Source organism: Scyliorhinus canicula, chromosome 13 (assembly GCF_902713615.1).
Source record: "Scyliorhinus canicula chromosome 13, sScyCan1.1, whole genome shotgun sequence".
In the NCBI taxonomy this organism is placed as follows: domain Eukaryota; kingdom Metazoa; phylum Chordata; class Chondrichthyes; order Carcharhiniformes; family Scyliorhinidae; genus Scyliorhinus; species Scyliorhinus canicula.
The window spans coordinates 158,955,313-158,982,893 of NC_052158.1; the positions used below are offsets into that span (position 1 = coordinate 158,955,313).

At 45.7% G+C, this 27,581-nt stretch overlaps 2 protein-coding genes across 8 annotated transcripts in view; one reads left to right on the plus strand and one right to left on the minus strand.

The window, feature by feature from the left end:
• LOC119976098 (extracellular calcium-sensing receptor-like) overlaps positions 1 to 17,148 on the plus strand; it is a 35,534-nt gene extending 18,386 nt beyond the window's left edge. For 4 of the 7 annotated variants that reach the window (XM_038816258.1, XM_038816260.1, XM_038816259.1 and 1 more), the window contains 4 exons: positions 4,692 to 5,498; positions 9,488 to 9,715; positions 12,444 to 12,567; positions 15,810 to 17,148. In XM_038816258.1, the coding sequence (XP_038672186.1) occupies positions 4,692 to 5,498; positions 9,488 to 9,715; positions 12,444 to 12,567; positions 15,810 to 16,717 (2,067 nt within the window). In that variant the 3' untranslated portion in view covers positions 16,718 to 17,148. The other 3 variants (XM_038816257.1, XM_038816256.1, XM_038816262.1) reach the window with 2 other exon arrangements.
• A 6,615-nt stretch (positions 17,149 to 23,763) lies between these two features.
• Positions 23,764 to 27,581, minus strand: part of LOC119976099 (extracellular calcium-sensing receptor-like) — a 35,260-nt gene continuing 31,442 nt past the window's right edge. Inside the window, exon 7 of the mRNA XM_038816263.1 lies at positions 23,764 to 23,786. Coding sequence (XP_038672191.1) covers positions 23,764 to 23,786 — 23 coding nt within the window. The remainder of the gene's footprint in view (positions 23,787 to 27,581) is intronic.

Consider the following 27,581-nt stretch of genomic DNA (forward strand, 5'->3'; position numbering starts at 1 on the left):
CCCCTTATTGTAGAAATGTTCAAATTTCCCTTCCCATTGATGTCAGCGGCGATTTTATGAACGCTTATCCTTTTCCAAAACAAAATCATTCTCTACTCTATTGTCAATTACGTGGTAAAATAATTATTACCACCCGACACCCCGCCCTGATAGCAATTCTTTCATTGCGTTTCAGATGTCTTGAGGCTTCATTCTTTTGGGCAAGCATAGAACTGATAGGTTGCTGGCCCACCTCCTGCAGGGCATCTTGTCAGATCTTAATTTTGATTTAGTTCTAGCCAGCCCCCATGCATGCTTTAATCATACAGCATAACTGACAACATATCTGGGCAGAAGCAGAGCAATATAGGACATAATAAAGGGCGTTGCAATAAATAATGCAATCGCCAAAACGGTGAATTTTCAGTCTGATGCTTGGGTTTACATTGCTGATATTGATATTTGAACCATTAAAGGAACTGTTTGTTTACGACCGAAGTGCTTATCCGACATTGTCTCTGACGAAAGATAACATCAGTTTTATACGAGGCAAAATATTGGAAATCCGTCACAAATAAACTAGTTCAGCAGCACTGCTAAAAAAGTTGGATACAATGTTTCATTCGTTGGACATGTTCTGAATGAACAATCAGCAAATCGTAATTTTAACAATGAATATTGGAATTGCTCTGGGAGATGAATGATTGTTCCATCAGGAGTCAATGTTTGTTTATTCGATCTCGACTCTACTCTTGGTCTTGTAAGTTAAAAATAATATTAAATTATTTCCGTCACCCACAAAAAAATGCCGTGCTCGAGCAAACAATCCTAACTTCACAACTAATATGGAGATTGCATCTCTCAAAGGGGCCCGTCGATGCAGTAAAATAACATCCGTGTTGGTTGGTCTGTTGGTTGTGACGACGGCTCAGTGGGAACCGACCACATTGGATCTTTATTGTGTTTCCGAACCAATCTAAACAAATACTCAAGTGGAATATGTTGGTTAGTTTCAATTTCAGAGCTTTTCGGTGGGTGCAGACTATGATATTCACTATAGATGAAATAAATAGAGACCCGAGCCTGCTACCAAATATTACTCTCGGATATCGGATCTTCGACTCCTGCGACACACACTTTCAAGCTCTCCGAGCTGCTGTTACACTGATCAACGGACAAGAGGAATCGGTCATCGATTACGACTGTACTCCTTCAACACTAGCCATAATCGGAGACTCTGGATCAACCCAGTCTATGGTAGTAACACGGATGCTTGGGCTTTTCAGAATTCCATTGGTAGAGTATTTATCATTTATTTACAATCTATTAATCTCCAATCTAACACAATTAACTATTAATGATAGTTGGGTATAATCCGCGTCAGCACTTCTTGGCCCAGCACAATTCCACTTCAAACGTTACCTTCTAAAAACTGTTAAGGGGAAAACTGGACTACGGAATGGGGCTACTATAGTTGACTTCATTACCTCTCATCAGAGTTTTACAGCACAGAAAGAGACCTTTCACCCATCGTGAGTAAAGGGGCACTTTTGTTGCCCCATGTGTGGATGTGTATGGAGCTTGACTAAAGGTTGTTCAAACATGCTCTCAGTTGCAATGCTCCCCGTATTCTTTCTTTCTTGCTTTTTTCCTTCTTTCTTTCTTTGTTTCTTTCTTGTTTTTTTCCTTTTTCTTTCTTTTTTTCTTTCTTTCTTTCTTTCTTTCTTTCTTTCTTTCTTTCTTTCTTTCTTTCTTTCTTTCTTTCTTTCTTTCTTTCTTTCTTTCTTTCTTTCTTTCTTTCTGTCGTTCTGTATTTCCTTCCGTCTTCCTTTCCATCCGTCTTTCTTTCTTTTCTGTACCTAAGTATGTTTTATTCTATCTTTCTTCCTTTTTCCTTCCTTTTTTCTTTCTTTTTTTCTATCTATCTATCTCGCTGTCGATCGACCGATCTAGTTTAATATAAGAAGCACTTTCACGAAATGTCAACACATGTTCATGAAACGGAGGATTTGTCGGTACCTTTAAATTAGAGGCCACGTGAACTTTAATGCAAAGTATGTTTGAGCTTAAAACTTGAGTTCCAACTTTTTCGTGTTTAACTGGTGAAACACGGAAACCTCAAGTCGAAGAAAGTTCACTCTCCAGCCTGGAGGTAAAATTATTCATCTTGTTCGATAACGCCTGAGAGAACACATGCGGTTATCATGTTCATTGATAGTGAAGGAGCTGCGCTCCGAAAGCTCGAGATTCGAAGCAATCTTGTTGGACTTTAACCTGGTGTAAGACGTCTTACTGTGCCCACACCATTCCATTCTGGCATCATTGATAGTGATGGAATAAGATGGTTTGCTTTATTAAGTTCGGTTTTTTTCCTCCAAAATAGTTTCTATCCTACAATATACAAGTCCAAATTTAAACGTGTTCATTAATTCATGGGCAGTCACTTAGGGTTCTTCATGATAGCCCCCAAGACATAGGAATAGACGTTGGCAATTTGGTCCACCGAGTCTACTCCGCCATTTAATTAGATCATGAGTGTTCTGATATGATAATCCACAACTTCACTTTCCCGCCATATCCCCATAACCCTTGATTCATTTACTGATTAAAAGTCTGCCTACCTCAAATTTGAACGCACTTACCGACCTAGCATCCACAGTTCTCTGCGGTAAAGATTTCCACAGAAACGCTCCCATCTGAGAGAAAATAATCCTCCTAATCTCTACTTTAAATATGCGATCCCTTACTCTGAGATTATTCCCTCTGGTCCTAGATGCTCCCACAGGGGCAAACAGCCTTTAAGCATCTACCATGTCAAACACCGTGAGAATCGAATATGCCTCTTGACGGTCTCCAATTATTTCAAACTTCAATGTGGACAGACCCAAACTATTCAGCCTCTTCTCATGAGCAAAGCGCTCCATAAACGGGATCAATTTATTGAAACATCTGCCTCCAATGCAAATATGTATTTTGGTACATAAGTGGCACCAAACAGCTCACAGCACTCAAACTGTTATCTAATTAGTACCGTGTATAGTTATAGCAAAACTTATCTATCTTTATGCTCCATTCCCTGTGAAATAAAGTCCGACATGTCATTTGTCTTCACTATTACTTGCTGAACTTGCATGCTAACCTTTTGTGATTTCTGCCTCAGGACTCTCAAATCAACTGTGCTGCAGGTTTGTTCAATTATTCTCCATTTAATTCATTTTCAGCTGTTATATTCTTCCTCCCAAAGTGCACACCTTCACATTTTCCAACAATATGTTCCATCTACCAAGTGTTTGCCCACTCATCTAATCTGTCTATATCCCGCTATAGGCTTTTTGTCTCATCCTCACCATTTGCTTTCCAACCTATTTTGACGTCATCAGCAAATTTGGCAATAGCACGTTCACTCCCTATGTCCAAAGATTAATATATAGTGTAAATAATTGTGGCCCAAGGACGTGTCCTTGTGGTACTCCTCTCCTCACAGAGTGCATCCTGAAAATGCCCCACTTTTCCCAACTCGTGGTTTTCTATCAGTTTGGCACACGTCTGTCAATGCTAATATACTGCCCCAAAAGACATCTTATAAATAGCCTTTTGTACAGTATCTTATCAAACGCTTTTGTAAATCCAAGTATGTTATATCAACTGGTTCCCCTTTTTCTTCCTTGCCCCTATTCACCTCAAATAATTCCAATACATTTGCCAAGCATGAGTTCCCCGGCAATAACCCATTCTGACTCTGCTTAAAATCCAAAGGATCGGCCACGTGTGCGGATCCTGCCCAATGTCACGTTGCATTGAAATCATGCTTGTGGGAAAACCTATGGTGTCGATCATATATTTGGGCGGATAAAAATAAACTTTATTTTTTTCTAATTGACCTATGACGTGGAAATATAGAGCTAATCTATTCATGAGTTAGCCCCTGTGTTGACATTTGATTAAAATATCGCAATGTATAATTTTAAAAAACTTATTGTAGGAATACGCTGATACAAGAAGGACTGGAATGCATAAAATACTGAAAAATAGTCCACGTAAGTTCTTGAGTCAGAGGACGGAAAACAGGTAGTGTGCTGCTCACCAAGCAAGCACAACGACAGGCCCCGGGTACGTATAGTTGATTGTCCCAGGATCTATTATTGAAGGGCTTTATTCATTCAAGGCCTCAAGCAAAGTTTGTCAAACAATTGACTTAACATGGCAAGATTCAAATGGTCACTATTGAATATGGATGATTGGCCGTGCCTGTCTTTAGAGTGATATTAGAGTACGGTTTACTACAACAGCAAAATTCTGCTGGAAATCGTAACGCAAAAACAACAGGTGCTGGAATTACTCAACAGGTCAGGCAGCATCATTGGAGGGAGAAACATAGTTAACATTATAGGTTACTGGTAGATCATACAGAAACGGCGACGTCATTTCTCTCCATCGATACTGCTTCGCCTATTGAGAACTTCCAGTATGTTCCGTTCTTTTTAATGAGTACGGTGTTGGAAACATTCATTAAGCAGTTTAATTATTTTATGTCTGAATTTTTCATAATTGGCAATCTTATTGATTTCAGTTCTGCGGATTCGAAAAGTTAACTCTATTTCTTTTTCACAGATGCTGCCAATCCGCTGAGTTTATCCAGAATTTTTTGTTTTTAGCTCATTAATGTGAAGTTTCATAGGGAGTAGTCGATTTTTTTCTTTGCTCTTCTGCAGGTCAGCTACTTTTCTACTTGTGCCTGTCTGAGTGACAAAGCAGAATATCCGGCATTTCTTCGAACAGTGCCAAGTGATTACTTTCAAGTCAGAGCTTTGGCACAGCTTGTGAAACATTTTGGATGGACCTGGGTAGGAGCAATCGCGGGAGATGATGACTATGGTCGATATGGCATTCAGATGTTCAGTGAGCAGATTGAGGCTCTCGGGGCGTGCGTTGCTTTCTCTCACACGATTCCAAAAGTGAAGACCAAAGAGCAGATTGAAGCGATAGTCAACACTATTCGAGAAAGCCGTGCCAAGGTAATACTCGTCTTTGCTATTGAACAGGACACTGACAGCCTTATTCAGGAAGTAATGCGGCAAAACATTACCGGAATTCAGTGGCTGGCGAGCGAAGCATGGGTGACGTCAGCTATGCTTTCCAAACAGGACAACACAATTTTGGTTGGCACTCTGGGGTTTGCACTCCGGAGGGCTCAGATACCAGGTCTTCAACAATTTCTTCAGAAGGTTCATCCTTCCACGGCCGCTCAAAATGTTTTGGTAACAGAGTTTTGGGAAACTTTATTTCAGTGCTCATTACAAACTTCTGAAAATGGAACAAGTCAGTGTACGGGATCAGAGGACATTAAGAGCCGCGTAAATATATATTCTGATGTATCGCAACTCAGAGTATCATACAATGTATATAAAGGAATCTATGCAATAGCTCACGCCCTTCACAATCTCTCCGCTTGTAAAGATGGGAAAGGGCCGTTTGAAAATAATAGCTGTGCCAACACCGTGGATATTAAACCATGGCAGGTAAGAGATCAGTGCTGAAAACTAACTTTCAAAATACACTTGTATAACAAAAATTCTAATATCCAAGGCAAGGGTATCTTATGTAATGTGAGCCAGCTTTACTATTTAATAATATATACCTGTTTGTGAAGGCAAAAGAACGGCCAGTAAATTCTGGGGAACCAAGTGTCACAGGACAATGGGGAACTAAAATGTTAATAATATTACGAAAAAAATATTGGGTTAATTCAGCAGACTAAAAGTTGATCAATCCAATGGTCAACATAAAGGGCGGTTCAAATAATTGAATGCAGAGTCAATGGCTGTATTGTTTTTGACTTTCCATAATTTCAAGAAATTCTTGGACTGCTCTTCTAGATTGGAATGTAGCAAATGCAACATCGATATTCATTAAAGGGTAAAATATTGAACGATAGGTTAATTGGCGAATCATCAGTCGAAACTAAAATGCTAGAGTCCATTATTAGGGAGTTTGTAATAGAACGCTTCGAAAATTATATGATTTGTACGAACCAAAGGAGTATTGTGATAGAAATACTGGCATCAAGTCAATGTGACGTATTTTTTAACCTAGACAAGAGAGAAACTATCGATAAAATGCACATCGATTTTCAAAAGGCTTTAGGTAAGGTGTCACACCAGAGGTTGTTAATGACAACTGGGACTTAAAGGATTGGAGCAAACAAACAGATTCTATGAAGGATTGCTTCGTGAACAGAAACGTGATCACAGGAATAAACTGGTCTTTTTAGGTTAGTGGATTAAGCAGCGTAGGGAGTGAGAGGAAAAGTGACTAGGCTCCAGGTATTTACCGTCCAGATCAAATCATCAGATGAGGAAATCGAGAAAAGAATTTTGAGGGAAAAGACACTTCTTATTCGTAGATCATAGAATTTACAGTGCAGAAGGAGGCCATTCGGCCCATCGAGTCTGCACCGGCTCCTGGAAAGAGCACCCTACCCAAGATCAACACCTCCACCCTATCCCCATAACCCAGTAACCCCATCCAACACTAAGGGCAATTATGGACACTAAGGGCAATTTATCATGGCCAATCCACCTAACCTGCACATCTTTGGACTGTGGGAGGAAACCGGAGCACCCGGAGGAAACCCACGCACACACGGGGAGGATGTGCAGACTCCGCACAGACAGTGACCCAGCGGGGAATCGAACCTGGGACCCTGGAGCTGTGAAGCTTCAAAAAAACTCTAGGGATCGAATTCTTAATGTCTAACAGCAGAGGTATCTGGTGTAGACACAAAGGGAGAATTCGGAATGCCCAATTCATCTAACAGCACTACGCCACCGCCTCCCGCTGTGCTTTCTGTTCTTTGTTTTTGTAGTGATGTTGAACCGTGTCCAGGAGAGTCATAGAACCGTATAACCATAGGAAGGTTGCAGCACAGAAGGAGACGATTCGGTCCATCTTGCCCATGCCAGTCTGAGATCACGCAGGTTCCCTTTCCAATCCGATCGTCCTGCCCCGTCCATAGCCCTGTCTCTTACATCACTTAAGGTGCAGATCTAGGTACTTTTGATGGTATCACCATGCCACAAAAAGACCAGAATTTGTAACTTTTACACCCCCCCCCCCAATTCCTATTCCCCATCCCTTACTTAGAAATAGTCCAACTGCACCTCTTCTATTGACATAGGCTGCAAATCATCAGGTCTCACGCCACTTTCCTCAGCTCTGCTTTATGAGTTGTACACTGAGACACAACACTATCTCTTGCTTACTTAGCCCCCTCGGAGTTTACATTCCATTACAATAATAATTTACTTTCGATGCAGTAGTCATAAACAATGCCACATTTACTTAGCAATGACACTTTATTCCGTCATATTTGATAATAAAGCTTTTCGTCTGCTACATGTGTCCTACCCATGAGGGGCACAGTGGCACGGTGCTTAACACTGCTCTCTCACAGCGCCAAGGACCGGATTCAATTTGTCCATTCCGGCCTTGGCTTACTGTCTCTGTGTAGTTTGCACTTTCTCCCCGTGTTTGAGTGGGTTTCCTCCGGGTGCCCCGGTTTCCTCCCACAGTCCAAAGATGTGCAGGGTAGGTGGATGGTCAATTGCCCCTCAGTGTGCAAAGATATAAAGGTTAGGTGGAATTATGAGGTTACGAAGTTAGGGCAGCTCAGTGAGCCTAGGTTAGGGCTCTTTCAGAATGTTGGTGCAGACTCGATGGGGAAAATGGCTTCATTCTACACTGTACGGATTATTTGTTTCTATTCTATCCGAGAAATATTCATTTCAAACAATGCCTAGGCGTTGTTGAAAGGTAAAGTTTTATTCAAATCTAAAACTACTTTTCGCCATTCATTGCAACTTACCTTTAAAAAATCTAATCGTATTGTAGCAAATTTGGATAGCATGCAGCTGCTACAACTCGAGACCAAAATTTGAAATGGTAAAACAATAAAATATCGTTTCTCGTAAACAACGGACATCCTGTAAAAAATTACAACTGGCAGAAATTCAAACTAAGCCATTTAATTTAAACCGTTGCTAAAAAGTAAAATCCATAGTTATTACCGAAAAACTTATCGAAATGAAAAATGAAATGAAATGAAATTAATCAGCATCTTACACAATATAAAAACTTCATGGTAGATGTCGATATAAATCTAAATGGGAAACAAGAATTTGGGCAGAGCGCAAAGAGTCTGCACAGATTAAGTGAGGAGTGAAAATGGTGACAGTTGTACCAAAATTAGGAAATTATCTGATTACCGTTTTTGTAGAAACCCTGAAAACGCACAATTCGTCTTTAAAGGTAGGAAATTAGCAAACATTGGACGCCAGAAAGTCTTAAATTAAACTAACTTCTTTCTTCGAGCAGTTGAGATGCTTGATGCATTGGTATTGATTTTCCCAAATTTCAGATGTTGCAGCGTGTTAGTTGCGGTGGTGCAGGGCTGGGGGCACCCATATTGCCGGTCTCGCTCTGCAGAGCCGCAGGCCAAGGTGGCTGGCCAGTGAGGTGCGTAGCAATATGGCTGCCTTGCAGGCCACGGCAATGGCGTTGCGTGACTGGACACACCCCAATCCCGTGGGGGAGGGGACCCCGGTCACTTGACCAGTTCCCCGTCACCCCCACTCCGCCCTGGACCTGGAAGACACCCTAGCCAGTCCGGCCACTGTCCGGTCCGGTAGCCATCAATTGTGCCTCTGTGTCCTACATCCTCTCTCTCCCTCATCATCCATGATACTGGTTTCATGATTTTAAAAGCACAAGTCAACCGCACCATCAGGGGGCAGAGAATCCTGGAGGCCCTGGAGAATACTAATGATATGCAAATGTTGTTTCCTGTACGTGTGTTCTGGACCGCATTGACGCTGCTGTGGAGGTGACGGAGAATTGCGATTTGGCATCAAGTCGGCACCTACCGCGATTTTGGCATCAGAACTGGTTCTCCGCTCAATCAAGTTTCCCAATTTCAGCATCAACCAATGGAGAATCCAACCCACTATTCTTACCTGAGGAAAAATTCTAAGGGGGCTGCAACTAACGTTCACAACATTGATCCCTTGGATGTGAGAGTTGGCCTGCAAGGAGAGATTCAGTCGAGGGGACCTATCTTCTCTAGAGTTCAGAATAATTTTTTAAAAAACATTTCTTGTTGTATTTGGCCGTAGGAGAGACTTACTGGTATTTGTTAGGCTGGAGAACCTAGGGGGTAATCCAATTAAGATTGCGATATGGGGAAATGTCTTCAATCAGGTACTGAGCCACTTTGGTATTTTGTATCCCAGAGGGCAGGTTTATACAATCCTTCAATATATTCAAGACTGAGATAGATAGACGTTTGGAAAGTAACAGAAAAGAAAAATGTAGAAAATGGCAGGAAAAAACATAATTGAAGTGCACGTTCAGAAAATATGTCATTGAATGTTGGAGCAAGGTCTTATGGCCTGCTCCTTCTTTCATGTCTTACGTTTTTAATGCTTAAAATGTTTCCATTTTTTTCACAAAGCTTTTGCATTACCTGAAACACGTTAACTTTACAAACAAACTTGGAGAGGAAGTAGTATTTGATGAAAATGGAGATCCCAACCCATCCTATGATTTGATAAACTGGCGGAAAACCGCTGACGGTTCTGTTCGTTATGTGGCGGTGGGTCAGTTTGGTGGTTCTTTTGATTCAAACCACAGGCTCGAAATAGATGAAAGTGCAATTGTTTGGAATAATGGAAAGAAAGAGGTAAGTGTACTTCCTGCCTGAGTCCAGTATGGTCAACCTGTTGGATTCTTTCATGAGTAACACCATAGTGTAAATACATTTCAGTTACTTTTCAGAAGATGGCAACTCTCATCAGACCTGCAATGTCAAGTGATTAACATACAATCTGTGACCGCAATGTTTTACTTGATGTTAGCACAATTGAGAGGAAGAAGGAAATAAAGAAGAAAGCGTAGAATGTATTTCATGACCTCCAGAGGCAGCAGAGTTTGAAACAGGCAATTAAATATTTTGAAGGCATACTCACTCTAACAGTACTATTTAATCTCACTCGCTGCAAGGAAATGCAGCATTTCTCAAATAGATTACATGTAATATGACAGACGCTAACAGAGAGAAGTAACGTGAACAGAATCATTCTGGTGAGTAGTTAATTAAGATCTGCATAAGCTTTTGACAGAAGGCCAATTAAACCTGTTGATCCCGATATAGTGCAGAAAATAGACCTCCTATATTCCAACATATAAAAGAAGGAGCGAATGGTCCCTTATTTGGCTCAGAATAGCTGTTAGCTAAAAAACGAAACAATTCCAAGGAGAAGACCCGCCACCCGTGGTCTAGAAAGTTAGAGTATCAAACGTAAGAAAAAAATGTACAATTGTGCTGAGACGGGTGGCAGGTTGGAAGGTTGGATAGAATTTTCCAAGATTCCCTAGATTCCTGGAAGGTTCCCTTCGAATGAAAAATAGCATATGTAGTTCACTTATTCCAAATTGAATGGTGTCACAAAACAGCAATCTACAGGCCAGTTCGCTTAACATCGGTCAGAAGGGAAATGTTGGAAGCTATTATCAAAGAAGTTAGGGAAAGGCATTTGGGGCTTTTCACAGTAACTTCATTGAAGCCTACTTGTGACAATAAGCGATTATTAATTTTAATTATTATTAAATTATTATTATTGGAAAAAATAAAGGATAACAGACAGAATCAACATGTGAAAAATCATTTCTAACCAATTTACTCGATCTCCCTGAAGGATCCACGTGTACAGTGAAGAACAAGAAACCGCTGGGTGTACTGCACGTGAATATCCAGAAAGTATATGCTAAGCTGCCACATCAAATCCTATTGCATAAAATAAAAGTTAATGGTATTAGGGGTAACAGATTGGCATGAATAGACAATTGACGAGCGAGCAGTAAACAAAGAGTAGGGATATATGAGTCTTTTTCTCATCGGAAAGATGTAACGAGTGTTGTGCTGCAGGGACTAGTGTTGGGGATTCAACGTTTTGAAATTTATATAAATTGCTTGGCTGAAGAAACCAAAGGCATGTTTGCGAAATTGCTGATGACAGCCAGATCGGGAGCGAGGTAAGTGTGGTGCTGCTCACCTATTGAAGACTAGACATCAAGGGCACCAAGGGTTCTGGGAGAATGGCGGAAAAGTGAAGTATGAGGTCGAAAATCAGCCGGATCAAGAGGCTCGAGAGCTCCTATTACTTATCCTTGCTCATATGTGTCCCACCCTGAGGTACTGGTGTAGCAGGACATGTGGATGAGCAGGACAACAGCAGGCTATTATCCAATTTAGGAAGTTGTTATGCAGTTTATTGCAAAATAACATTGAGCGTTGTGGCCTCTTCGTTATTCTTACCGCAAAATCGTGACACAGAAACGTAGAAAACAGGAGCAGGGGAAGGCCATCCGGTCTTTCGAGCCTGCTCTGCCATTCTTTAGGACCATGGCTGATTGGCCACCTCAACAGCGAAATCCCGCTTTCCCCCAAATTATTTGGTCCACTTCGTCTGAAGTGCTATAACTAACTGCTTCTTAGAAACATACAGGGCTGGATTCTTGGCAAGCGGGATTCTCGGTTGCGCCGACAGTGCGCCCACACCAGGGATTTCCCGATGGCATGGCTCTGTCTAAAATAGGAAACCCCATTGGTCCGCTGGCTGGAGAGAGAATGCCGGTGTGGACGCGGTGCATTAGAAAACTGGTGAGGTGGGACAGAGAATCCCGCCCGTAATATTTTCTCCTCAGCTACTTCCTGTGGTAACCAATTCCAAAGGCTCCCCACTCTCTGACTGAAGAAGTTTCTCCCCATCACTGTCCTAAACGGGCTACCGTATCCCCAAGCTTTGAGCGCTGGTTCTGGACAACCCCACCATCGGGAACATCCTTCCTGCATCTTATCTGTTTCGTCCTGTTAACATTTTAAAGGTTTCTATGAAACCCCCTCCCCTCATTCTTCTGGACTCCAGAAAATAATATCCTAACCGATTCAACCTCTCCTCATAGTTCAGTCTCGTCATCCCAGAATTCAGTTTGATAAACCTTTGCTGCACTCCCTCTGGAGCAAGAACATCCTTCCCTAGATAAGGAGACGAAAACTGTGGGCCGGAAAACAAGGTTGTTTTACCAAGTCCATCCATGCAGCACTGATAATTATCAGAATTAATTAATAAGGGACTTTAATTGAACATGAACCGTTAAATCATCCAATCAATAGAAACGAAACAGAATTGAACCATAAAGTCGCCAGACTACCTGATGACCAAAGGCTGTTTTTCACTTTGAGTGGGAGAGCTGACTGGCGATGATTTAAGATGAGCATCACCACACCTCAGGGCAGGGGTAAGGTTGAGAATGCATGCCTTCCAAAATAACCTCAGCCCGTATGCGGATTGAACCTCAATTGTTCATAGCTATTGCATAACATGTGCACTTTTACAATCCCGTCACAGATTCCTCGATCGAGCTGTAGCGTGGGCTGCGTACGAGGGACAAGGAAAGCTGTTAGACAAGGCCAACCTGCTTGTTGCTTTGATTGCATATCATGTGCAGACGGGGAGATTAGTAATGAGACAGGTGAGGAAATAAAAGTTGCGTAACATTGTTTGCCATTTTGTGCATAACGCGGTTTTGAGTGTTTTTCCTATATTAAACTTGCTTTACAGGGGGGCGGGGGGGGGCAATTTTGGAGTGGACTGGTAATCCAGAGACCCAGCGAAGTACTTTGGGGGCCCGGGTTCAAATCCCACCAGAGCAAATGGTGAAATTTGAATTCAACAGTTGTTTGGTTTTAAAAGTTCTAATGATGTTCATGAAACCTACTGGAAATCTTCCCTCCTTACCTGATCTGGCCTGGACTGCATGGAACTCTAGACCCACAGCAATGTAGTTGACTCTTTACTGCCGAATAACCACTCAGTTAAAGGGCAATAAAAAAAACACACACCAAAGCAGCCCGGTAGCACTCAGCAGCCCGGGTGCATGGTGGTTAGCATAAATGCTTCACAGCTCCAGGATCCCATGTTCGGTTCCCGGCTGGGTCACAGTCTGTGCGGAGTCTACACGTCCTCCCCGTGTGTGCATGGGTTTCCTCCGGGTGCTCCGGTTTCCTCCCACAGTCCAAAGATGTGCGGGTTAGGTGGATTGGCCATGCTAAATTGCCCGTAGTGTCCTAAAAAAAAAAGTAAGGTTAAGGGGGGGGGTTGTTGGGTTACGGGTATAGGGTGGATACATGGGTTTGAGTAGGGTGATCATTTGCTCGGCACAACATCGAGGGCCGAAGGGCCTGTTCTGTGCTGTACTGTTCTATGTTCTAAAGCACCATAATTTGTGTTTTCACAGTTTTTTTGCGGTTATGTCAATTGACGACTAACTGCCATCAGCTAAAGTGCCCATAATGCTGTCCTATCACTAAAGTAAACTAACAAAGGAATCTGAAACTAAATGCTGCAGATGTTGTCAGCCTGAGAAATCATGGGCGCGATTCTCCGCACTCACGACGGGGAGGAGAATAGCGGGTGGTGCAAATTTTTACGGTAACGCTGGTCCGACGCCCTCCTGCTATCCCCCCCCCCCCCCACGCCCGCCCCCGACACGAATCGCAGCTCGCCGTTTTTTTTATGGCAAGCAGCAATTCTCCCCTGGCTGATGGGCCGATTTGCAAGGCCTTTACGCCCGTTTTCACGATTTTTAATACACCTGCTATACCAGTTCGTGAAAACGGCCGCAAAGTGCCGTTCTGCACAACCATGCCACTGATTGGCACGGCCGTGGTGCGGCCGTGCCTAGGGTGGCATGGGCCCGCGATCGGTGCCCTCCGATCACGGGCAGCGGGTACGATTCCCGCGCACTCTTTCTGCCTCCTCCGCCCCGCTGGATCAGTCAGCGGGGCGGCTGATGGACATTACGGACCGCGCATGCGCGGGTCTGACGCATATGCGCGGATGACGTCATCCGCGCATGCGCATGTTGGAGTCATCCAAATCGCGCATGCGCGGGTGACGTCATCAAATGTGTCAGCCGTCGCTAACTTTGGCGCACGGGCTTAGCGAAATTTGTTAGCGAAAGTCCGTGATGCCGGAGTTCACGGGGCCGCGATGCTAGCCCCGAACGGGGAGCAGAATCGGGTCCCGGGAGGGGGCGCGGAGGCTGCCATGAAACACGGCCAGTTTCGTGGCAGCCTTCGCGACTCTCCGCCTTTGCGGAGAATCACGCCCCATTCTATCATAGTATAGTACTATTGAAACAATTAATACGAATAACAAGGATAATAATCCGGATCAGATAGACACTGGCGACAGAATACTGGTCAGAACTGTTATCGGGTATAACTATCGTTGAAAATTAGGAAATGTTGAGCAAAGAATTTAGCACAATTGAAGAGCAGTATTATAACATGAAGGTAAAGGAAGGTAAAAGCCACCATGGGCAGAAGTAGTGAAAGACAACAGAAAACGTCAGGAAATCGTCAAGACTGTTGTAGATCCAAAGAAATTGGAGGAGATGGAAACAGAAAAAAAGAAGAAAAAACATTAACATTTGTGAAAATACTGAAAACGACAGGGAACTTGCCAGAAATGTCAAAATCAGCACAACATGGTATTGCAAATCTATTAGAAAACAAAGGGCTTTCTTGGGTAATAAAAACACACGGGGGGGGGGGGGGGTGGGATTTCAAGTCATCTCCGCACCGCCTCAAAATCAGGATTGAAGCGAAAAGCCCGACGTGACTGGCTTTTGCAATAACGCAGGAACACTCCACACAGTGCGAATCGCCGCACACCTTGGCAAACTCTATTTAATACATTTGCATGTTATTAGCAAGCACTATCTCCAGACCATGTCCTCACGGATTAGTCACGGGGTGCCGGACCGCCGCCAAACCGGCATCATTTACCATAGCCTGATCCTGGCGACTTCACCTCCAAGGGGCTTATCGGAGGTAAGCGCTCAGGCGGCCATGGCTCCCCAGACACTTCACAAAATGAAACTTAGTAAAATTATACCTCATTTATAATACCTATGAGTACAATACGAGTATGAATTATTTAAAATTCGCTCCGTTTCCTGACAAGAGATGAGGTCGCTCTGATGGGCCTTCACATCAAGGTAACATTTAACCAAGTCTTCCAACAGCAACCCTTGTAAAACTGATGTTCGGGGGACTCAGGGGTAAATATTCCAGGGCTTGGACATAGACTCAGAATGTAGCACAAAGCAAGTAACCTCTCAGCTAACATAACTGTCTCACAACAAAATTTGAAGTAGGAACGAACCTGATATTGACGTAGGATCTCTTCCAGTCTTCATAAATAATTTGCCATCAGATCGGTATGCAATCCGGAAAGACAAGAAAAGGGATGGCTTAGCACAGTGGGCTTGTAATGCAGAAGACCCAGCAGCGCGGGTTGAATTCTCGTTCCAGCCTCCCAGGCGCCGGAATGTGGCGACTAGGGGCTTTTCACAGTACCTCATTGAAGCCAACTTGTGACAATAATCTATTATTATTAAAGACAGCCGTTAATCTCAATTTTCAACAATCTTCTGTCAAATATAACACTGTAAACATTCTTGGACATTCTACAGTTTTCAAGATGGCAAAGGAGAAGTTTCACCAATCATCAGGCAATGCGCTGGCACGAATCTGTGTGTTTTAAGAAGAGCAGAGCAGAAAATATATAGAACAAAGAACAAAACACAGTACGGCGCAGGAACATGCACTTCGGCCCTATCGTTAGATGTGCAGCCAATAAATCACTGTGCTTGATTACTGTTTCATTTTTAATGTTTATATTGTCTTGGGTTTGTCTCATTTGCAGACTCAATCGAATGCATTAAATGCCATTTAGACTACTGGTCGAATTCGCTAAAAGATCGATGCCTTCCAAAGGATATTGAATTTCTCTCCTTCGAGGATCCGTTGGGAATCTCACTGGTGACGTTTGCCCTTTGTGGGGCCTCACTCACAATTGGTGCTGCAGCAGTATTCACCTATTACAGGAACACCCCAATTGTCAGGGCTAACAACTCCGAATTAAGTTTCTTCATTCTCCTATCCTTAGTGCTGTGCTTCCTGTGCTCTCTCACCTTTATTGGCAAGCCCACAATCTGGTCTTGCATGCTCCGTCACACGCTTTTTGGCATAAGCTTTGTGCTCTGCACTTCATGCATTTTAGGGAAAACAATTGTTGTCTTAATGGCTTTTAGAGCAACACCTCCAAACAGCGATAGAATGAAATGGTTCGGGCCTGTGCAACAAAGAGTAATAATATTACTGTGTACCTGTTTGCAAATTATAATCTGTCTCCTCTGGCTAACTACATCGCCACCGTTGCCGGTAAAAAACACAAAGTATCAAAATGCAAAAATTATTCTTGAATGTGATGTTGGCTCAATCAAGGCGTTTGCATTTGTTTTGGGTTATATCGGCATCTTGTCTTCTTCCTGTTTTTTGCTGGCTTTTTTTGCCCGCAAGCTACCAGATAATTTTAATGAAGCTAAATTTATAACATTCAGTATGGTCATCTTTTTTGCAGTCTGGGTTACTTTCATCCCCGCTTATGTGAGCACTTCTGGAAAATACACTGTCGCTGTGGAAATATTTGCCATTTTGGCGTCGAGCTTTGGTATTCTGTCCTGCATATTCGTCCCGAAATGTTATATTATCCTGTTCAAACCTGAAAAAAACAATAGAAAGCATCTTATGTGCTGGAGATCCGCTGATTAAATTTTTTAGATGATCCTTTGTATCTATGCTTTGTATTTTTTTCAAATTATGTTCATTTAACTACTTTCAGACAGAAATTCGTCTTCGCGGTTTTGCTATGCAAGTGGTTCAGCACCATATACCGCCTGTGGAAAATCCCTTTTAAATTCAGTAGAATTGAATATTTGGCGGAACACATAATTGGTCACGGTACAAGACGGATGTCTTCTCCAATTATTTGTTTTATGTGCCTTCGCGCACTCTCTTCTCCTTCCAGAAATTTTGGCAGGACGGGCAGGCTGGTTATCGAACTGTTTAGCCGCATCAGGGGCTCTCCTTCTGTGTCCGTCAAATCCTGCAGTGAGAATTGAATCAAGAGAATTCTGGTTCAAATGCAATGATCCTACCGACTGAGCCACAGAACCGTTCTGCCACGAAACAAGCTGATGTTATCTGCGAGGGTATCCCGACATGGAACACTTGATCGTGGGGGGGGGGGGGGTAGATTTGTTTTGTTTTGGTCTGAGGAGACAAGTGAAACCCCAGTGAAATAAATAGCCCAGTGGTCTTGTAACAATTATTAAATACTATTTATTAAAGTAAAAGAAAGACAAACGCACACGATCAGGTCCACTCTCCTCTCCACCTGTATATGAATGACGGCACACACACGTGTCTTATTCTAAAATAAATCTAAGAACTCCATAAGACTTCCCCATTCCACCAAACAACATCCAGATTAAATAGACAGTGTATAGTTACCACACCATACAGGGATGATACTCAAGTATTCGGAAAGTCTTTTCATGGTCCAATAAAGGTATTGAAACTGCGGTTGCAAATATTTTATGCACTGACTTGGCTCTGAGACTTACAGGTGTGTTCGATGTAAATCTGGAATCTATGTGGCTAGCTGAAAAACTGGCTTTTACGCTTGGGAGCTGGAATCTTCAGAGACTGCCTTCCTGTCTTCTGGTCGTCTGCTCAGTTATACCTTTGCTCATCTTTGATTATGCCTTCTTTGTATTTCGCTGCCTGCTCCAACAACTTTCGAGACTATATATTCGCATATATATGTACCTCATTGATTTTCATAAACGTCGAAAAGATAATAATAATCTTCATTGTCACAAGTCGGCTTACATTAACACAGCAATTAAATTACTATGAAAAGCCCCGAATCTCTACATTCCAGCGCCTGTTCGGTCACACAGAGGGGGAATTCAGAATATCCAATTCACCTAACAGCACGTCTTGTGGGAGAAAACCGGAACACCCGGAGGAAACCAACGCAGAGACAGAGAGAACGTGCAGACTCCGCGCAGATCGTGACCCGATCCAGTAATCGAGCCTGGGACCCTGGAGCTGTGAAGCAACAGTGCTACCCACTGTGCTACCGTTTCTCCTCATAAACCATTCACATTTGCCTATTATCTAAACTGCCTTCTAAACATGTTAGGGGGGCATCTCATTCAGGCCTTTTGAATACTGGTTACTATTGTCTCTAGGCATATTTCTCCCTGCTGGTGGATTTCTAACAACCTATTATATTTTGTTAAATTCGTTTACTGCTGTTACGAAACATATTCATGACACCTGGGTCCAATTGATATCTCCTTTCACTGAAACGACACATTGTTTTATAGACAGGAAAATATGAACATCCAATCGTCTGAGACACGGTGCAATGTCAATTAAGTGCCAGATAATCAAGGTTGTGTATCAAGCGAAATGAATATGGTTACTTATCAATGGTTCTTCCGAGTGATCACTCGTCATGGGTAAACTGTGAGTTTGAGTGTCATCGGGTCAGTTTGCCAAGGAATAGAGAAAAGCCGAACTCGGCGATATGTTAATCAAGAAACCGCGTTCGTAGCCCGTGGACTGAATTGCAGAGAAATGAAAGGCCCGTCATAATGACCAGCAGCGTAGCTAATAATGGGTAATAGCTTTGGCCTTGACTTCTGAATAACTGAATTTTAAACTGTTATATTTACTTCTTATCTCGATGGTTTATAAATAAACTGTAGAATTCTTATTACTCCCACTTCGCTGTGTCGAGTTAAATTACTGGACTTCTTTGTCCGTCCGTTTTTGACAGTTTTTACGACTTTTTTAGAACATAGAACAGTACAGCACAGAACAGGCCCTTCAGCCCTCGATGTTGTGACGAGCAATGATCACCCTACTCAAGCCTAACGTATCCACCCTATACCAGTCCCCAACCATCCTCCTCGGTCCCCAACCTATCCCCTACTCTCCCCTAGGCGCAATTTAGCACAGCCAATCCACTTGCACATCTTTGGAATGTGGGAGGAAACCGGAGGAAACCCACAGGGAGAAAGTGTAAACTCCGCCCAGTCACCCGAGGCCTGAATCGAACCAGGATCTCTGGCGCTGTGAGGCAGCAGTGCCGACCGCTGTGCCATCGTGCAGGCCTGATCTCATTAAGAACATATACTTCAGTTCATTATCTTTATATAGTAAAACACGATAGGAATTGATATAAATTGGCATTCTGATGTAAAGGTCATGAACCGAAGCTAAATAGTTGGCATTCTTAAAATGTCACAACATCCATGTGTTCATTGGGCATCCCACGTGCCTCGGCCTGAGCTTCACGAAACCCTGCCTCGTCGACATTGATCACTTGTGAGAATTAATGAATTTACACAATTTAGGAATGACTTAGATTCAGAGGCTGGCGCCGGCTCTGAACGGAGAACTGAGCATGGTTTTGTGTATATTGCAAAATGCTAATGGGAGTTCAGGATCCAATGAGGCTATTGGCTAGAAATCTCTCTGCCCTCTCTGAAGTACGGTAATAAAATAAGGCAGTATGGTAATCTCTAGTCATCTCTAGTTCTCTCCGAATTGGAGGGGCATAGATTTAATGCGACAGGCAAAGGAAACAAGGGCAACATAAATAAAAGTATTAACGCACGAAGCGGTTCCGATCAGCAGTTTGCTGCTGCTTCAGTTGCTGCTGCTCTTAGACTGAAGCTATGGTTTGTTTAGCTGAATCATGTGGTTCTTCATCCTCGGTGGAACATGCGACTGTGACACGAAGAGTTTGAACGCTGACGAGAGATCAAACACAGATGTCGAGATTCCGTTCGGTAAATCCAAAAAACAATCTAATTTCGTGTACAGAGTTGCGATGTCCTCTTAAAGAAGTCAATTCCGGCTAAATTAACTCATTAGTATTTCACAGTAGTTAAGGACATATTTGTCGATTTCAACTGCATACAGTTAAGAGAAAGTTAATAGAATTTAGGGATGCGTTCCCGCTATCTCCTCAGGTGCTCCATCCTGGAAACATGTAGCGATATCATCGAATGCGTGTCCCGGTACTTTACGAGTTAACTTATGTTAAGTCAGGAAGTAAAGTTGCCATAGTCCCAGATGACCTCAGGCTTTTCCCCTGTGAGGGCGAGAGCTGACTGGTGGTGATTTAACCTGAGCTTCACCGCAGCTCAGGGGAGGGACAAGGTTGACAACCTCAGCCGATACGGGAATTGAACACGTGGCGTTGGCCTTCCTCTGCATCACAAACCAAACTTCCAGCCAACTCAGCTAAAGGAATCGATCATAAGCCAGTATTGAACATCGGTACAGCCCAGATGGGTGTGTAACTCTGTATCACTCTGAAAGAATTATGTGAAAGCTTTGGGGAGGGTGCAAAAAAGATTCATAAGAACGCTTCCAGTAATGAAGAACTTCAGTTACACAGATACATTTGAAAGCTAGCGCTATTCGTCTTAGTGCAGGCAAGTTGATCAGAGATATGTTTGACGTGTTTGAAACCAGGCGAGATTTGGACAGAGTCCATGGCAAGAAACAGATCCCATTCATGGAATATCTGGAACCGGGGCACAGATATAATGTGACAGACAAAAACATTATGATGTGGAGATGCCGGCATTGGACTGGGATGAGCACAGTAAGAAGTCTTACAAAGTCCAACATGTTTGTTTCAAACACTAGCTTTCAGAGCACTGCTCCTTCCTCGGGTGAAAATTATGGGCAGCGTGAAGAAAACGTTTCCGCACTGTGTTCAGCATCTTCACTGTACCACTTCGGGGTATTGGAGTCAAATTCAATCATCTTTTTCAAAAGAAAATTGGATCATAACCTGAAGAGGAAGTATAGGTTTAAGGAGCAAGGGGCAAAGTTTAAAGATGTGCGAGGCAAGTATTTTACACAGAGGGTATTGAGTGCCTGGAACACGCTGCCGGAGCAGGTGGTGGAAGCAGGTACGATAGCGATGTTTAAGAGGCCTCTGACCAGTACATGAATAGGATTTGAATGGAGAGATACAGCCCCGGGAAGTGCAGAAGGTTTTTGTTTAGACAGGCATTATGATCGGCTCAGGCTTCAAGGGCCGAAGAGCCTGTTCCTGTGCTGTACTATTCTTTGTTATTATCTACATGGTTAGGGGATAGAAGGTGAGTCGGTGACACCTATGGTTTGCTCTTGAAGAGAGTCAACCAAGACACAATGTCCCAAAAGCCTGTCTCTGTGCTGTAACCGTTTCTTTTTATGATTCTATAATTCTAAATTCCTTTAGGCGAGTGAACTCTCCTTTCTATTCCACTCCCCATGTGTTAGAGATTTCCCTACATTGCATCATGAATTGAACATGATAGTCCGGATGAGATATGGCCATAGTTCTATAGTGCACATTTCATCCATTTGTATTTCAAGAGATGGATCAAAGCTGAGAGAGACCATTTACCTCACCAAACGTTAACTGGTGCCAGCATTAAATACAGGCAAGACAGAAATGTCTTCAACTCTATCGCCTCCTTGCCAGAACTAGATTGACCACTATTTTGATGTGAATTGATTTAGATTTAGATTTAGATTTATTGTCACGTGTACCGAGGTAAAGTGAAAAGTATTGCTCTGTACAGTCCAGAAAGATAGTTCCATACTTGAAAAGTATACGGCATGCGATACGTACACAATGTAAATACATAGACATCGGGTGAAGCATATGGAGTGTAGAACCACACCGTATGGAAGATGTGTGGAGAAATTAGTTCTATCCATCAGAGAGTCATTCAGGAGTCTGGAAACAGATGGGAATAAGCTGTTTTTGAATCTATTAGTGCGTGATCTCAGACTTGTGCATCTTCTTCCCAATGGAAGAGGTTGGAAGCGAGAATTACCCATATGTCTCTTATTATGCCGCCCATTTCCCAAGGCAACGGGAGGTGTAGATAGAGCAAATGGATGGGAGGTGGGTTCTGGGCTGGGCTGTGTATTCGACCCTCTGTAGTTTCTTATAGTCTTGGGAAGAGCAGTTGCCATGCCAAGATGTGATGCAGACAGATAGGATGCTTTCAATGATGCATCTGTAAAAATAGGTAAGAACCAATGTGGACATGCCGAATTTCCTTGGTTTCCTGAAAATGTATAGGCTCTGTTGTACTTTCTGGTCGTAGCTTCGACGTTGGTGAAACAGGACAGGTTGTTGGCAATGTGCATACCAAGGACTGTGAAGCTGTCAACCATCTCCACCTCGACACCATTGATGAAGGCAGGGGTGTGTACGAAACTTTGCTTCCTGAAGTCAATGGCCAACTCCTTAGTTTTGCTGATATTGAGGGAGAGATTTTTGGCGTCACACCACTCCACTGGGTTCTTTATCTTCCTCCTATACTGTGACTCATCGTTGTTTGTAATCCGACCCACAGCGGTCGTGTCATCAGCAAACCTGTAGATGGAGTTGGAGCCGCACTTTGCCATGCAGTCGTGTGTGTATAGGGAGTATGGAAGGGAGCTATGTACGCAGCCTTGTAGGGCACTGGTGTTTTTTTGTTTGTTTTTTTTAAATAATTTTTATTGAGATTTTTGAAAAATGTATAACAACAAAACAATAATAATAATAATAATAACAATAATAAACACACCCCGGCACCCATAACAACGCATATAACGAACCCCCCCCCCCCCCCCCCCCACCCAACAAACAAGAAAGTAAATTAACAATCAATTAAATTAACATAAACAATGCCCCCCTGAAACCCCCCCCCCCCTCCCCCTGAGTTCCTGCAGCCGCTGGCCTAGTTCCCTATCTTTGAGCCAGAAAGTCGAGGAAGGGCTGCCACCGCCTAAAGAACCCTTGTACCGACCCCCTCAGGGCGAATTTGACCTTCTCCAGCTTAATGAATCCCGCCATGTCATTGATCCAGGTCTCCACGCTTGGGGGTCTCATGTCTTTCCATTGCAACAAGATCCTCCGCCGGTCTACGAGGGACGCAAAGGCCAAAACACCGGCCTCTTTCGCCTCCTGCACTCCCGGCTCCACCCCAACCCCAAATATCGCGAGTCCCCAGCCTGGTTTGACCCTGGATCCTACCAACCTCGACACCGTCCTTGCTACCCCCTTCCAGAATTCCCCCAGTGCCAGGCATGGACAAAGCATATTGGCATGGTTCGCTCGGCTCCCCGAACACCTAATGCACCTGTCCTCACCCCCAAAAAACCTGCTCATCCCCGTCCCAGACATATGAGCCCTGTGCAGTACCTTGAACTGGATGAGGCTAAGCCTCGCACATGAAGAGGAGGAGTTCACCCTCTCCAGGGCATCCGCCCATGTCCCCTCCTCAATCTGCTCCCCCAGCTCCACTTCCCACTTAGCCTTCAGCTCCTCTACCGCCGCCTCCTCCACCTCCTGCATCACCTGGTAGATGTCAGACACCTTCCCATCCCCTACCCAGACCCCCGAGAGCACCCTATCCCTTACCCCGCACGGGGGCAGCGAAGGGAACCCCTCCACCTGCCGCCCAGCAAACGTCTTGACCTGAAGGTACCTGAACATATTCCCTGGGGGGAGCTCAAACTTCTCCTCCAGCTCACCCAGGCTCGCAAACCTCCCGTCAATGAACAGGTCTCCCAACTTCCTTATGCCCGCCCTGCGCCACCCCAGGAACCTGCCATCAATGTTCCCTGGGACAAACCGGTGGTTCTCCCGCAGCGCGGCCTCCACCGAGCCCCCCACTTCCCCCCTGTGTCGCCTCCACTGCCCCCAAATCTTGAGCGTAGCCGCCACCACAGGGCTAGTAGTGTAACTCGTTGGAGGGAGTGGCAACGGCGCCGTTAGCAGTGCCTTCAGGCTCGTGCCTCCACAGGACACCATCTCCATCCGTTTCCATGCTGCCCCCTCCCCATCCATTACCCACTTGCGTACCACCGAGACATTAGCTGCCCAATAGTACCCAGAGAGGTTGGGAAGCGCCAGCCCCCCTCTAACTCTGCCCCGCTCCAAAAAGACCCTCGTCACCCTTGGAGTCCCGTGCGCCCAAACAAATCCCATGATGCTGCTGTCCACCCTCCTAAAAAAGGCCCTCAGAATGAAAATGGGGAGGCACTGAAACAAAAACAAAAACCTCGGGAGCACTGTCATTTTAACGGACTGTACTCTACCCGCGAACGACAGCGGCAGCATGTCCCACCATTTAAACTCCTCCTCCATCTGCTCCAACAACCTAGTGAAATTAAGCTTATGCAGAGTCCCCCAACTCCTAGCCATCTGAACCCCCAGGTACCTAAAACTCCTCACTGCCCTTTTTAGCGGGAGCCTACCAATCCCCTCCTCCTGATCTCCCGAGTGTACAACAAACTCTTGTCCAGGTTCAACTTATAGCCCGAGAAACCTCCAAACTCAGCAAGAATCTCCATCACCTCCGGCATTCCCCCCACCGGGTCTGCTACATACAGCAGCAAGTCACCTGCACAAAGCGACACTCGGTGCTCCTCCCCCCCCCCCCCCACCCCCGTACCAGACCCCTCCACCTCCCCGCCTCCCTGAGCGCCATGGCCAGAGGCTCAATTGCCAACGCAAAAAGCAAGGGAGACAAGGGGCACCCCTGCCTCGTCCCACGGTAGTGCCTGAAGTACTCGGACCTCCTCCCATTTGTCGCTACACTCGCCATCGGGGCCTCGTACAGCAATCTCACCCATTTAATAAACCCCTCCCCGAACCCGAACCTCTCTAACACCTCCCACAAGTACCCCCACTCAACCCATTCGAAGGCCTTCTCCGCATCCAATGCCACCACAATCTCCGCCTCTCCTTCTGCCGCCGGCATCATTATCACATTTAGCAGCCTTCGCACGTTAGTGTTCAGCTGCCTCCCCTTCACAAAACCCGTCTGATCTTCATGTATCACCGCCGGCACACAGTCCTCTATTCTAGTCGCCAAGATCTTCGCCAGCAACTTGGCATCCACATTCAGCAGTGAAATTGGCCTATATGATCCACACTGCATGGGTTCCTTATCCCGCTTCAGGATCAGGAAAATCAGTGCCCGTGACATCGTCGGGGGCAAAACTCCCCCCTCTCATGCCTCGTTAAAGGTCCGAACCAACAGGGGGCCCAACAGGTCCGCGTATTTTTTATAAAATTCAACCGGGAACCCATCCGGTCCTGGCGCCTTCCCCGACTGCATGTGGCCAATCACTCTAACCAGCTCCTCCAAATCAATCGGTGCCCACAGTCCCTCCACCTGCTCCTCCTGCACCCTTGGAAATCGCACCCTGTTCAAAAAGCTCTCGTTCCCCCCCCACCCACCCACCACCCCACCCCCACCCCCCCACCCCCCCCCCCCCCCCCCCCCGCCACTGGCGGCTCCGACCGGTACACTACCCTGTAGAAGTCCCTAAAGACCCCATTGACCTCTGCCCCCTGCCGCACCACATTCCCACCCCTATCCTTCACTCCACCAATCTCCCTATTGGCGTCCCACTTGCGAAGCTGATGCACCAGCATCCTGCTCACCTTCTCTCCATATTCACAGGCCGCTCCCTGCGCCTTCCGCCACTCTGTCTCCGCCTTTCTTGTGGTCAATAAATCAAACTTGGCCTGCAGGCTACTCCGCTGCCCCAACAGTCCCTCCTCCGTGGTCTCCGCATGCCTCCGATCTACACTCAGCAGCTCCCCCACCAGTCTCTTCCTCTCCCTCCTCTCCCCCCTCTCCCTACGGGCTCGGATGGAGATCAGCTCCCCCCTAATCACCGCCTTAAGAGCCTCCCACACCATCCCCACCCGGACCTCCCCAGTATCATTGGCCTCGAGGTACCTCTCAATACATCCCCGGACCCTCCTGCACACCTCCTCATCAGCCAACAGCCCCACGTCCAGACACCAAAGCGGGCGCTGGTCCCGCACCTCCCCCATCTCCAGATCCACCCAATGCGGAGCATGGTCCGAAATTGCTATAGCCGAATATTCGGCATCCTCCACCCTCAGGACCAGCCCCCTACTCAGGACAAAAAAATTCAATGCGGGAATAAACGCTGTGCACGTGGGAGAAAAAAGAGTACTCCCAAGCCCGCGGCCTCCCAAACCTCCAGGGATCCACCCCTCCCATCTGGTTCATAAACCCCCTCAAAACCTTGGCCGCCGTCGGCCTATTGCCTGTCCTTGACTAGAATGATCCAGTGGGGGATCCAGCACCGTATTGAAGTCCCCCCCCCCCCCATGATCAGGTCCCCCACCTCCAGGTCAGGAATGCGGCCCAACATACGCCTCATGAAACCAGCATCATCCCAATTTGGGGCATACACATTTACCAACACCACCTTCTCCCCCTGCAGCTTACCGCTCACCATCACATATCTGCCGCCAATATCAGCCACCACCTCAGACGCCTCAAATGCCACCCTCTTCCCCACCAGGATCGCCACTCCCCGGGTCTTCGCGTTGAGCCCTGAATTAAAAACTTGCCCCACCCACCCCTTCCTCAGGTGAAGCTGGTCCACCACCTTCAGGTGAGACTCTTGAAGCATGGCCACGTCCGCCTTCAGCCCCTTCAGATGCAAAAACACCCGGGCCCGCTTCACCGGCCCATTCAACCCCCGCACGTTCCACATGATCAGCCGGATCAGGGTGCACCCCGCCCCCCTCCCCCGTCGACTAGACATAGCCCATCGACTGCTCGCCCTGGCCAGAACCCCCCACTCGGCCCGTTTCCCGCGGCGATAGAACCTCACCCCGACCCCCCCGACCCGCACCAGCTCCTCCCTAGCCAATCCAGCAGCGACCCGCTATCTCCCCCCCCCCCCCCCAGGCTAGGACCCCACCTAGCTGCGAAGCTCCCTCCATAGTACACCCGTGAGCCAGCTGACTTCTGCTGACCCTGCAGCTCTCGCCCTAACTCCGACCCCTCCCGATATGGGGTCACCCCTCCCCCCCTGCAGCAGCTCCTTGGCACCGCTCCAGCGCGGGAAAACGGAACTGATATCCACGCCCCTTGCCTCCAGCTCCACCCCCCTCGTCCCGCAGCATGGGAAACCAGAGGAAAGCCCACACTTTCCCACTGCCCCACCCCACCCCCTCAATGCAGCTCCCCAATAGCAGTCCCAACCCATCCACCACCCCCGTACAAACAAAAACAGAACAACCACAGACCCCAACACCCCCCTTAAAACACAAAACCATAACCAACATCATTGGAAAGCGGGGGAAAAAACCCAGAATAGCCAGCAACAGCATAAACAGTGATACAAAAAAACACCCCACAGTCCCCAATCCCTCGTTCGAGTCCAACTTTTAGCCTGCACAAAGGCCCACGCTTCCTCTGGGGACTCAAAATAGTGATGCCGATCCTTGTAGGTGATCACAAGCGCGCAGGCGGCAGCATGCCGAATTTAACCTGCCTGCGGTGGAGCACAGCCTTCGTCCGGTTAAACCCGGCTCTCCGCTTGGCCACCTCCATACTCCAGTCTTGGTAGATACGCACTACCGAATTCTCCCACTTGCTGCTCCTCACCTTCTTGGCCCATCGGAGAACACACTCCCGGTCACTGAACCGATGGAACCGCACCAGCACCGCCCGCGGGGGTTCATTCGCCTTAGGCCTCCTGGCCAGTACTA